Here is a 13,708-nt window from a genome sequence, read left to right on the forward strand (position 1 = left end):
GCAGGGATTTCCGATGCCAGGCAGAGGGAACACAGAGCAGAAAGCACCCCGTGCGGCTCGGTATACAAAATGACAGTAATATAAAACAGAAGCTTGCGTCCCACTAAGGTTTCCATTTGTAGAGCAGAACGAGGGCTGTGTTATTTGGGGATGGGAAGGATGTTGCTAACACAACAGGGCAACAGAAATGCCGCAGCTATGAGCCCTTCGCTTTGCAGGGCATCAGCTCAGCAGCTGCATCCCGGGAAACTGATACTTCGCACACCCCCAGCCGCCCTCAAGGCAGCGTTTGCAGCAGAAAGCCAAGTGCATTTCGGCCTCAAGGCTTTGTACAGCCTGAAGAAGCCCCCCCCGAACCCCAAATCTCTTTCTCTTCACCCCTATTGCACCCTGGAGCCCCTGTTTCGAGCAAGGTGCCCCCTGAGCAGGGTGTTAAGGAGGTTAACACAGAGGCAGGTCAAGTAACAAACACCTAGTATTTATTAATAAATTAGTACACTGGAAGGCAATTTTTTCAGTTCATTCCCCTCTTCCCCCACTCCCACCCCTTCCCACAAGGCAGCACACGCCACCCTAGTATCGTAATTTCTTCAAATTGAGCATATTACAGACTGTTCATTACGGGAGCATAATAGTTGCAAATATAATCAGACAGACTTCTTATAACGATGCAGCTTTTTTTTTTTTTTTCCTCCCCCCCCATCCCCTCCCCCCCTTTTTCTTATTGATAAAAAGTGAAGTGTGATTTGAAGAGACTATTTTAAGGCCAGGCAGGATCTCGGGAGAACCTCCCCTTATTGGCCATGTCTGTATAAAAAACAAGAGACACGAGTGTAAAAGCGTAGCTCGGTAAGTCTTACACCGCAAGGAGAGCAGAACCAGCAGCCTTCGCCTCCCCGGCTCCAGCACCGGCGCTGTCACGACCTGCTGTCCCCTTCAGCGGCCAGGCAGGATGCTCCTCGCTTGGGTTCCCTTCCACCGCAGGCAAAGGACTAGTTTAGGGCTGTTTTCTATCAGTGTAAGGTCGGCGGAACCGAACCTTTCCTTTCCATTCAACCGCTTCTGCTTTAGCTTATGGGAGCACAATGCATTATTGTCCAGGTGAAAACCATACAATAAATAACCGTGCTAGTAAAACCGCAGCGATGGGCGTGAGCTATACGATAGTACATGAAAAAAGTCAGCTGGGAGTGGGTGGGGGGGGAAAGCTTAAGATGCATTAAGAGAAGGTAACCAGCAACAATCGGCTTTGCGTGTTTCACCGTTCACCACTCCGAGGCGGAAGGGAGGTAGCAGGAGACGTCGTTCAGAGGAACAGCTTTGAGAGAATTGAACCAGGCTACAGAGCAACCCCGGGGCTCAACGCCTAAGTGACACCGGCTTCGTGGTCTTTTAGTTCATTAACTGCGTTTTAAAGTGCATCGACTGATTTGATTGGAATGAGAACAAGAAAAAAATAATAAAAAAAAGACAGACTCCGAAGGGGGCAGAGGGTACAAAGACTTTAACTGAGAGACAGAGTTAAGGTGGAGAGGCGCGACGCTGGCAAGCTGCCCCCCTCCAGAAACCAAGGACACCTCGAGGAAATACTGGCCATGTATTCTACAGCAAAACCCGCCTGCGCATCGCCGGTCGTCTTAACAAGTGCCAAGCTAGTTCTAGCAGATATTTGGAGAGTGCGTGGTGACCAGTGCCTACAGTAAATCGGGAAGGTGGCTATAGACGGAGTCCAGGAGGGTTTGGCTGGCTTCCTGGCTCTTGACGCCGGCGATCTCGAATAGCCTGTCCAGCTTGTCCTCCGCCTGCGGGATCTCCTCTATCACGTGGAGCTCCTCAGGGTTGAGGATGTGCAGCATGTCGTCGAAGATGGGCTGCAGGTCGCAAGGGTCCAAGCGCACCTGGCGCAAGACTGTGTCCTTCTTTTCTGCAGGAGGAAGGAGCAGGTGGTTAAGAAAACACCCCCCTCCAAGAAGCCTCCACTCGGGTTCCTCCAAGGAGGAAAGCTCCTTGCAGACCCGGCCCATCCCCTGCTGCCCCCTCGGGGAAAAAAAGGGGTGAAGAAGGTGGCAGAAACGCTGCAGAGGGACCTCATGCAGGATCCTGCTAGGTCAAATACAGCAGTTATAAATGCTGAATGGCCAGCACTGAGAAGTGAAGGTGGGAAGGGAGCCAGAAAAGCTGAATTCTGCTATTTTGAGCTGTTTTCACTGGGTCAGCTTCATTTCTGCACCCGAGTATAGATTTGTGAGATTGCCTGAGCTCAGTGCTCCACCTTTGAGAGAAGTTAAAGACGACTGAAGGCAGCAAATTAAATGCAGCAAATTAAACCCCCTCAAAAAGCGGTGGGTGACTAATGGTGATTTACATCTCACGTCACACAATGCAGCAAGCGGGACCAACGGTGAGAGGAGAATAGGAAAAAAATATTATTTTTTTCATCTCATGCAATAACCCACCCCAAGGACCACAAGCCCCCCCCAGACGTCCAAGGATGCTACACCTCTGACAGCACCACAAAGGAGTTCAAAACCTTTAAAGGTGTTTTCCCTCCCAAATCTTTGCTGTCAGGATATTCCTGGTCTTGAACTGGCATGTGATGAACAATTACTTTAATGACAACACATCCCCATGGTGGGGAACATGCTGTGGTCACCCTTTGGGTACCACACACGGCTCTTTGGTCCTCCCATGTCCCCAGAAGGACTTTGGTACCTTTGGTAATAAAGGAGCCCGTCCGGCTGAGCGCAGAGGAGCCGCTGGAGGTGGAATCGCACCGCAGGAGGGGCTCCGACTCGTCGACGAAGAAGCATTTCTTCTCCGAAGGAGAGGGCTCCACGGTGAGGACGGTGGCCTCAGGGGGTTTCGGGCTGGGGCTGGGCGTGGGGCTGAGCGGGCTGGGGTTCACCGGCAGAGCCAGCTTGTCGCCTTCCAGCTTCGAGGGAAAAGAACAAGGGAAAAAAAACAAAACAAAAAAAAAACAAATTGAGCCGTGAGGATGCTACGTGACAAGCTGGTGCTCCAAACCATCCGCATCCCAAAGGGAATTTGTGGCAGCTTTCAGTATATCCCAGCCCATTCTGAGCACAAGCCAGGAGAGCAGATGTCTGTGAGAGGTCACCATGTGCAGGGAACCTCCTCTGAGGGGACCTGCTGACCCAGAACGGGCACCAGAGGTGACTTTTGGGGGACATCAGTGCTAGTATTAGGTGCATTGCATGCAGCTCAGCAGGCAGGAGGGGGACCTGCACCCCTGCTGGGAGCAACCACAGCACCGGGGTGGCACATGCAAAAGGTCTGCCCAGGAATTTACTTGCTTTAACTGGCTTTTCCTTTGCACACTCAAGTAAAGGGTTCCTAATGCCCAAAGTACAGCTCCCAGGGGCTAAGTGCCATGATGCCCTAGCAGGTGATCCACTCCCATCCCAAAAAACCTATTCCACAGCTCTTGTTTCTTAAGAACGAGGCATAGCCTGGCTCTGCACTTCCAACCAAGAGCTGCTACACCCCTCGGTGAGGTCCACAAACCACACACACTTGACCAGGGTAGCAATGCTGAACCACTTCTGGTGGCCTCAGATGCCAGTTCCTCACGCATCGCTGGGATTTCAGCTTTTGGGGACACAATGTTCCCGATTTACATCCACCCTGCCTTCCAGTGGGGATGCTGAGCCACATTCCAAGTTAATCATTTGTATGCCCTGTCTGGCCCCTGCTCCCGTGAGCACCCCATTAACGTGTTATGGAGAAATCCATCCCCAGCTGACTCGGGGTCAGAAAGGACAAGCAAGGCCTCGTGTTGACCACACCATCACCTCTGCACCTTCACTTTTATCCCGTAACCCTGAAGCAAACCATCAGTCTGTGTTTGGCTCCACGGTCGCAAAGGCACAGAGAGCCCAAAGCGCCACGTGGACCTGTGGAGATGCAAACCCTCCAAATCAGCCCACACCTTGCATCCTTCTTCCCATGCTTCAGCAGCCAACATTTGATGCCTTCAGCATCTCAGCATCCCCTTGGGGTGGGGAGCCTCAAGCACAGCATTTTTGGTTTCCACTCCCACAGGCAGGAGAGCCTCAGGGCTGCGTCCCCATGTCCCTGGCCAGCAGCTCTGCCCCTGCTGCTCTGAGGACCACAGATTATTTAACATCATCCCAGACCCTGTGCCCTTGCTCGACACACCAAAGAGCAGAATTCTCCTGCAGAGGCCAGACATGGCCATTCCTCCCTGCATCCCTTCACCTGCTGCCCAGAAATTAAAAAAAATGCTAAATCTGGACGAGAGGCAGGGCGCTGCAGAGCCACCTCCATGCTGGGGAGGGACAGATCCAGCACCAGAGGCACAGATGTGCCCGTGCGTTCCTCATCTGTGTCGAGGAATTCGCCGCCCACAAATCACATGTCCACTGAGACGCCCGTTAGCTCACATCAAATTCACATTTCAGTCTGTTTGTGGAGGAATAAAAAGGCTTGTGTGGTTGTTTTCTTTATTTTTTATTTTTTTCCTTTTCTTTCCCCTTTTGCCCCCATTGAAAATAAACAGGGAGGAATTGTTCTGGCTCAGCGCGTTATGCAATAGGCGTGTTATAAATAAAAGTCAGCTTTAATTTTTAATTAAAAGAGCCTGCATTCTGCTCTCAGACTCCCTCCCCGAAGCAGCGCGCCGACGAGCTGCAGCCCGCTGCCACCAGCGGGGGAGAAGCAGCGCCTGGCTGCCCTCCAAGCTGCGGTGTGCTCCTGTTTCCCCTATAAAACCAAACAGGGTTCATTTCTCCCTCCTTCAACCCCATTTAGTATCCAGCTGCAAACCTGAGCCCTGATTTCCACACCAGACCTGGCTGCCAAGGACCCCTGAAATGGAAGGCACAGAGAAAACACCCACCCCAGCCCTGCCTTCCCAGCAGAGGGGAAAACACTTCCCAGAAGCGTGCGAGTTATTTGGAGTTTAATTAAACAGCTGCTAAAGCACGCTAGAAAAAAAAAATCACCCGGGGTTATTTGACTGTAGGCGTCCTCGGAGCCTGAACCCTTGCGAATAGCTGAGCGTTCGTCAGCTTATTAGGCAAAGCAAACAGGATGCTCGGATGAGCGTTAATATTTAAACCGCGGGAGGAAAGCAAGTGGGAATGAGGGCTTTGAAAGGGCAGGGAAAGTAAAAGGTTGCTCTGAGGTGAAGCCTGTGGAATAGGTGTAAAAACACCATTCATAGCCTGTGACTCATCTGCTTGAAACCAGCGCCGCAATTCCTATTTCAAGCGAAACCACAGCAGCCGTGCCCCTGCTCAGGCTGGAAAAAAAATAAAATAAAAATCCTCTGCAGTACTTTTGCCCTTCCAGAGCGACTGTATTTCTCACCTTTCCGTCATCGTTAGAGCAGTCCTGCATTTGCCACTGAGGCTGCATTTGCACCTGCACAGACAGACAGACAGACAGAGCCGTTAGATGTGCGGTCCCGCGAGGCGAGGCGAGAAGCTGATGGCTTTTAGCGAAACACCAAGCGTGGCTTTGACGCATCAGCAACCTCCTGCAACCAAGCGCAGGTCCATCCTGCTGGGATGCTGAGCCTTTTTTTTTTTTTGAGCACTGCAGCAAAAAGTTTGCAATGCCAAAAAAAAATCCTGAAGGCTCCTGTATGCTCAGAGCTCTTTAGGATGCGGCTCTAACACGCTGCAGCATCCCCTTGGATCTTGAACTGGCTGGGAGGATGCTCTATGCAGGGGAGGATTTCTGCAGGCTGTTCCCAAATGCCTTTTGGGGAGGGAGGAGGAGGACAGAAGCAGAAGGAAGGCGTAAGCCTGGCCTTGCATTCATTTTATGTAACATTTATGGAACTGCCCGGTGCCAGCACGGTGATCCCGCTGGCTCTGCTTGAACTGCTCAGTCCCATTTTCTGGCTAAAAAACGTCTGTCTTCATTTTACTGTACCGCAATAAAAAATCAGCTGGGACAAACGAACTGCAACCCCTCTGCTATTTTTAATTTTAAAAATAAAATCAAATCAAAATCCCCCTGAGGTGATACCTCCTAGCGAGGCAGCAACCAGCTGGTCATGAAAGCCCTGGGGACACAAAAAACAGCCCAGACCCCAAACCACCCAGCCTGAGCACCGGCAGGTCTCAACCTCAGACTGCATCAGCTCAAAACAACCCTTGCAAGCCAGTTATCAAGCTGCTGATCCGATCTGCAGAAGAAATGCTGAGGAGGAGGAATGCGTTTGTGTTTGCTCAGTCCAGGCGGCTCCTCCAGGGCTCGCCATCGCCGTCTCCGAGCGACACCGGCCTAAGGAGCTCGGCGGCCTCAACCGTGGGAGGATCGAGCCTCAAACGCTGCCGGGAGCCGGGAACTGCTCCTTCTTGGCCAAACCCCAAGCCCCAAAAGGCCACGTTTGGGGTTGGGTCAGCCCGGCTCTGGGCACGGAGCCCACAGCAGCTGCCGCCCGTGCTTGGGTCAGGTCGGGTTTTTCCTGCCCAACACAAATAGGGATGAAACAGCCGCTGCTTTTAGAAAACAAGCACAATTCCCAAGGAGGGGAAACCTCCGCAGAGGGAGATGGTGGGGTGATCAGGTCAGGCGGCCACGTGTCATCCCGGAGGGGATAAATTTAGAGTTGAGGTCACGGCTTCCCGGCTTGCCAGCCGACAGATGACACCGGGCAGACACCAGGCCTGGGCTGTAGGCCTCAACACAGAGATCATAGAGGAGACAGGAGGAGAAATACCAGTCTGCAGGAGCCCTTAAACCTACAGGACACCCCCACGAGACCACCATCTGGATAAAGAGCTGGATAAAGAGCTTCCAAACTCAACTATGGGCCAAAGAAGTCACTGTCTCCTTATTTTTTTTCTGATCCCGTCATCTTCCAGTTTCTCCTCACGCTCCTGAGCCCAATACACTGCAAACCAAAAGGAGATGGGGCTACAAAAGCCACGAAACCTCAAACCCAGCTGCACCTGCTATGAAGTTATATTTGTGCTTATCTCCAGTTCTCCAGCCTGGTTCAAACCCAGCCTCGGTTCACTGAGAACTGACCCAGGGTTTAGAGCAAACCCGCCAAAAACCGGCGATGCCCAGTCCTGCCACCACTGCGAACTCAACCGGCCCTACTCTTTCCCCTGGCTCCTGGCCACTTCATACTGCAGCTTCGTGCCAACACACATTCAAATTACTGGCCCCAGCCCAGTTCTGCTTTGACAAAAGAGGAAACGAAGCAAATCCACAGGAGCTTGAAACCGCCTGAAGCCAGGGCTGGATGCAAACATTGTTGCGCCAGCCTCCTGACCCCGAGGTTTTGGCCTGCAAAAGAGGAAGAAAAGGCCCCCAAAAGTGCTGCTACTGCCTCACCCAGGGCTTTCACATCCCTCTTCTGCCCAGCAACCCCAAAAACTGCACAGCTTAATGTCACACAGTGCTAACACCGAGCTTTTCCTCTGCCATATGTGCTGATTCACAGGATTATCTGCAATGGGAAATTAGCAATGGACCTAAATCTCACTGAGCTCAGGGCTGCAGTTCTCTTCTCTGTATTCAAGCCCCTCCATGTCTCCCCTGTTACCTATTATTTTGCTGCTGAATACCCCGAGCAAGGCTGCCTGCTTCCCTCCATCAGCTCCCCAAAAGATTTGGGGGAACCAGCAAAGCCATAAACGTGAAGAGCTTGGAGCTGCGCTCACGGTAGCAAACACAGCATGGCTTACGGTCACCACTCAGCAGCTACCTGAAAATGCTCTTATCCCCCAAAATCCCACTCAGCGTCCACGCCGCATTGAACTTTTCCACTTCTAACCCCCAAACCGCAGTCTGCAGGGGCTGCAGTGAATTCTCCCTCTTCTCTGCCCTTCACCTCCCTTTTTCTGCTGCCGTCAGCATCGCTAACCTGGGGTGTGCCCGGGCTCGCACACTGCCCTAGCAGCCACCCGTCTGCCCTAGCAAGCATGCCTGGAAGGGCAGAGATTTTGCAAAGCCTTCCCTATGAGCTGGAAAAAGAAAGCATTCGTTGCCAGTGCTGAACGGGTGCCGTGCAAACTCAACATGCCCCAAACCCCTTCCTGCAGCCACCGCGCTCTTCTTTGTTTTCTGGATCAGCGACTGCTGCAAAAACTTGTAAAGTGATTCAGGGGGCTAATCCAGTTTTAACCTAAATTCACGCAGTGTGGTGTAAAACCAGCATAATCTTTTGTTGCTAAAAAAGCCGTCAAATGTTCAGTGGAGCTCTTCTTTATGCAAAGGAAAGTCTTCATGCCACATACCACAATGCTCCAGAGGCTTGCATTAATTCCCTTTTCCTACGTTATCAACAGTTTTAAGTATTTATATTTTGGAGCCCCAGAGGCTCCTGTGGGCATGGGGCACTAAGAGAGCAGCTTTGCTCTTGTAGATTGCACAGGCTGAAGATGGAAGGTGGACACGGGATCTGGGACAAGGATGCAACAGAGAATGGGATGGTGAAGGAAGGCTGGATTTAGGGTACTGATTTGCTGCCTGAGAGCTATGTCAGCTCTGAGCTGGGGGTGTTGGTGTTTTCTTCTTCGCCTTACCCTACCATAGCTGTTTTCTGCAGGAAAGGGGGATTTCCAAGCATTTCCCCATACCAGCACATGCTTGCTGCTTGCTCCTGCGTGCATGCTGCTGGCACTGCATCGCCCCGCTAGCTGCCATGTGCATTACTGAGTTGCTTACGGGAGCCTTCACTCCCTCACAGCATAAAAAGCTCTTTTTATTTTATTTTTATTTTCATTTTTTTTGGCAAGACTGCTCCCACACGGCTCGTTGCTCGAGGGATGTAACGCAGCACCGACTTCTGCCACGACTCCTTCGGATCAAACCAGTTGGGTGCAGAGAGAAACCGCCTCGACCCGGGCTGCGTTTGGACAGACAACTTGTTGAGAGCCAAACAGATTAGCACTAATTAAAGGCTTTCATACCAGAGCAATTAAAAACAAACCCAAACAAAACCTCAGTGTCTGCTCCCAGCATTTAGCAACAGGCTGCCCCAGCCAGGACTGCCGTGATGCAGCTCAGCTGTGGGCTTGAGGCTCCAGGCCTTGGGGGCTACCTTGCACAAGACGCTTCCCACAGCTTTCTGCCTCTCTCCCTGTGTCCCAGGGGGATGGAGCAGCCCCTGAGGCTTTCAGCATGCCCAACCTGCAGAATCTGACTCAAGGAAACGGGTTACAGCAGGTAATACCTTGCAGGATCCATGCCCTGGGGCACTGCTAGGATTCAGCATCCCACGCCCTGCTGCAGCGAAACCACCAGCCTTCAGGAACAGCCACAGGTATGGTTGATCATTACAGACTCATCAAAAAAAAAAACACCAAAGGATAGATGGGGGAAGAGAAAGTGCCAGCTTGGGTGAATTTGTTAAAATAGGCATAAAAAAAAAAATTCCACTTTCTTTATAGGCAAAACAGACAACATGCTTGTTTTCCTCTTAGCACGAAGATGAAGGTTTTGTGTCTACTGGGATTCTTTAAAAAAGGAAATCAAGCACTTAAAGTATCTCAAACACAGTCAAATCCTAATAGATAAAGCTTTGAGCTGCTCACCAGAACACCCCTGAGGGGCCCTGCAGCATCTCCATGTGGTGAGCATCAATTCCCCAATGCCTTCTACCCACTCAGCCACCACAGTGATTCTGTAGGGTTTCCTCCCGGGAGGCTGATTGTTTTTTTCCAGCCCAAGTTTCCAAGAACCTTGCCTAACAGGCACAAGATCCAGAAAGCCTGTGTACAAGTATCTACAAGATCAGGGTTTGCTTATTCTGCAAAATATCCACTCACTGGATTTTCAGATTAATAGGCACACATCTAAGCAAGTTCCTCAGTCATCAGAAGTCCAGGGTCTCAGTGGGTCACCCTATAAAGCCAATTCCCAAAGTTAACACCCTCTTTTTTAATTTCTTTTTTGTTGTTTGAGAACAAGCACTTGATAATCCTGGCAGAAACAGAGCAATGTTCAAGAGCATTGAACGCTGCACAATCTAGGTCTGTTAATTAGATATTGTGCTGACAAACCAACCCCAGGTTTTATCTGATGTCTTAGCCCAGCACTTTACTGCAACACTCAAAACAGTAACCAGGAGAACAGAGTTTACTACCTGCTCGAGGAGACCAAAAGGACAACGTTCCTCCTGGCACATGGCACAGGCTGGAAGCTTTATCCACATACACCAGAGACTTGTAAGACAACAAGTTTGTTTGTTTTTTTTTCCCCTATGCCTGATTTCCTAACTGTAATTTTATCTCAGGCTTTCACTTTTATATAAAAAACAAGCAAAAAAGCCCACCAAAAACCTTGGAGGATGGTAGGAAACAGAGAGCGTGACATACTGGAGTAAGAAGGAATAAAACAAATTATGAAGCACTTTGCTGATGAACTCAATGCAAGCCAAGGACTTCCACTAGTACATAGAAACTGGTTTTGTGCTGTGGTTACGAGAGGCTAAGACGTTCAGAACACTGCTGTGCTACACACAGTCATGCAGGGTATGCAAAGGGACCAGAGACCTGCTCAGAGTGGCCACCTGGGGATGGCCCTGCCCCAAAAAGGGGATTTAGGAATCCCCTGCCCCTCAACCTTCTCTATGTATAACCATGAAGGTGCCTTGCCTGATCCCCACAAGCTGCACGCAGAGGTTTATAGGAAGCCACCTGCTTCCCTTGGGGTGGAAATGACTTCCAAGACCAGCAGGAGGTGTTTCACAAACTGGTTTGGGGGAAAGAGCCCTACACTGACCTCCCCACCTCCATCTATGTATTGTCCCATTGGCTTTCACGTTCAGAAGAAGCCCAATCCACCACCTTCCGAAACTTCTTCATAAGACCACTGAATTACAGCTCCCCCCCCAAAAAAAAAACAAACACAACAAAACCAAAAGTCCACCAACAGCGAGGGCAGGAGGAAGCCAAAACAACCTGAAAAGGTCAGCAATGTTGGTTTCTGATCTGCGCTACCAAAAACACCAACCCAGCCAAGACCTTGCTACAGGATATCCTGCAGCCATTATTTATTCTCCAAAATTATGGGAAAGGCTGTTCTAAAGTCAGAGCTGCTGCAGAAAGGATACAGTTCTGGAGGACAGCACACACAGACCCTTTATCTATGCAGGGGACGTGGCTGTCCCCATGCCACCGGTCACCACCATGGAGGAAGCAACTCTCTGCTCCACAGTAGCACCATTTAGAGCTTGAGGATGCTTGGCTCTTCCCACAAAAACTTGGTGATTCAGTAACGGCCTTTACGTGTGAGTCTAAAGGGAAATGCTGCCTCCCCAGCACAAGGACCAGGTCCTCCATGTGACCTTCAAAGATATACACAAACCACCTCCTGGTGACCTTCAAAGATACACGCAAACCACAATGCACAAGACTCAAAAGTTGATCAAAACTCAGAGAAAGCTTTCTCAAAAGCTTGACAAAGCTCTGCTCAAAAGCAACACAGGGCATAAACATAAGCCCTTGAGGAGCTCTGGGGAGAAACGGTGGTCCAGCTACTTGGCTTTCAGCTAAGCTGGAGACCACAGCTGAGTCCAAAGCACGCAACCACAGCAAACCAAGGCATGCAACGCGTCAGAGAAGCCAGCGCGAAGCCCAGCCCAGCATTACCGGCGTGGTATCCTCCATCAGGCCCCTGATCTTCTCCACCACGTCGTTGCGGCGGTGCTGGCGGAGGGCACTGATGAGCTGGGCCAGGCTGGCCTCGGGCCCGCGGATGGTCCAGTGCTGCAAGGCGGCGTAGGCGCGCTCGTGGTCGGCCGCGTAGCCGTTGGAGAAGGCGGCCACCTCGCGCTCGCTGGCGTTGCACAGGAACTGGTAGATGTCCTTCCACTGGCTCCCCACCTGGGCTGCCACCAGCTTCAGGATGTCAATGCCTGCGGGGGACAAGAGCCACAGGTGAGGCATGGGGGGCCGGGAGGCTCAGAGACACACAACGTTGGACACATAAGCTCCAGAAAAGGTTTTCCTGTCCCTATCCTAGACAGGCACACTTTACTTTTTGTTTAATAATAATTAAAAAAAAAGATCCTAATTTTAAATAATAAATTAATAACTTTTTAAAAAGAGTATTTTACGACTTTAGCAAGATGGAACAGCTTATGAGCCTGGGGTGTAAGGAGCTTTGCAGACAAGCAGCACCCATAACGTGTTCAAACACATTTCATAGAATCATCGAATCGTAGAATCATCAGATCCCAGAATTACTAAGGCTGGAAAAGCCCTCCGAGATGATCTGGTCCAACCATCCCCCTACCACCAATGTCACCACTAAACCATGTCCCTAAGCACCATGTCCAACCCTTCCTTGAACACCCCCAGGTACGGTGACTCCACCACCTCCTTGGGTAGCTTGTTCCAAGGCCTGAGCACCCTCTCCATGAAGAAATTCTTTCTAACATCCAATCTAAACTTCCCCTGGCACAAACTGAGGCCATTTCCTAACATCCTATCACTTGTCACCCAAGAAAGGAGACCAACACCCTCCTTGCTGCAGCCTCCTCAGGTAGTTGTAAGAGAGCCAGGAAGTCTCCTCTCAGCCTCTTCCCCTGACTAAACCCTAATACCCTCAGTTGCTTCTCATAACTCTTGTGTTTCTAGCCCCTTTGAAGAGCAAGAAGATCAGAATTTCCCCCAGAAAAGCTCTTGACACACATCAATTCAAGACTGGGAGAATTTCCTCCCTTTAGCTTTGGGAGCAATGCAAACGGCACTCCTTGCCTCGGCGGTCAGGCGTTACACCTCCAAATAAACCCATTCCTTCCCCCTAAAAGCTCGTGTGGTCTGTTTTCACCCAGCTGAACACCACCTTGTTCAGAACAGCCCCACAAATGGGAGACTTCGAAGATCTGCAAGAAGCAGCTCACTTTATCCACAAAGTTACCACACCTCGGGAATCCCCACGAGCCAGCGCTCCTCCACGGCTCCGCACACCACTTCCCCTTCCAGCTACAGACACAACATCGCTATCAGCAGAAACAGCTGCCATGGGGAACACTATGCTAGAGCCAGGGTCTTTCCTGCTGTAGTAAAAAATTAGCAATTTTTAAAGCTGTCTAGGCCCAAACCTCCAAAGTGCACCTTCAGGTCTCAGCCCTCATATAGCTAAATATAAATATAATATAAATATATTATATAGCCTGATATAGATATTTTTGACCAAACCCTCCTCCTCTCTGTTAAAGCTGGCTTATCAACACCTGCCATATCAAGACACCAGTTGTTCCTTTCGATCTAGATAAGGATGTGGCATTTTCCAGTAGCCACCAGCCTGATGTGCTCAGAGTATCCAAAACTGGTGTTCGACCCGCTCTGCAGCAAAAACCCCAAAACCCAAACATTTACAAATCTCTGTCCTCCTCCCACCACAACCCCGATCCCTTCCTTCCACAGATTTAAGAGAGAGACCTGGTGATGGGTTGGGAACTGCAGCTCTGGCTCTGCTTCTCCTCTTCCTCCCCCTAGGAGGGTTTGCCCCAGCTTGCTGCTGGAAGGAGCTGGTGGTTTCCAAAATACATCTGTAATTTTTCCCCAGCCATCCCAGCTGTGTGATTGCTGGGCTTTGTCCTCATACAAAACCCCAGCCCACCAGCCCACCTGGGGTAGGTTTGGGGGAGAGGGAAGGAAAAAATAATAGAAAAAAAAAATAGGTGGGAGAGGGGAGAAAGACTTTGTCGTTATTCAAAATAAACCCAAGACAAAAGAAATGTTCCCCAGCA

General features: G+C 50.6%; 1 protein-coding gene across 4 annotated transcripts in view; it reads right to left on the minus strand.

Annotated features, from left to right (window-relative positions):
* Window positions 1-715: 715 nt before the first annotated feature.
* TNFRSF21 (TNF receptor superfamily member 21) overlaps window positions 716-13,708 on the minus strand; it is a 31,485-nt gene continuing 18,492 nt past the window's right edge. For 3 of the 4 annotated variants that reach the window (XM_068678830.1, XM_068678828.1, XM_068678831.1), the window contains exons 4-7: window positions 11,601-11,866; window positions 5,353-5,406; window positions 2,713-2,932; window positions 716-1,924 (exon numbers count right to left, since the gene is read on the minus strand). In XM_068678830.1, coding sequence (XP_068534931.1) covers window positions 1,695-1,924; window positions 2,713-2,932; window positions 5,353-5,406; window positions 11,601-11,866 — 770 coding nt within the window. In that variant the 3' untranslated portion in view covers window positions 716-1,694. The remainder of the gene's footprint in view (window positions 1,925-2,712; window positions 2,933-5,352; window positions 5,407-11,600; window positions 11,867-13,708) is intronic. The other variant, XM_068678829.1, reaches the window with a different exon arrangement.

This window comes from Anas acuta, chromosome 3 (genome assembly GCF_963932015.1).
Source record: "Anas acuta chromosome 3, bAnaAcu1.1, whole genome shotgun sequence".
Lineage (NCBI taxonomy): Eukaryota > Metazoa > Chordata > Aves > Anseriformes > Anatidae > Anas > Anas acuta.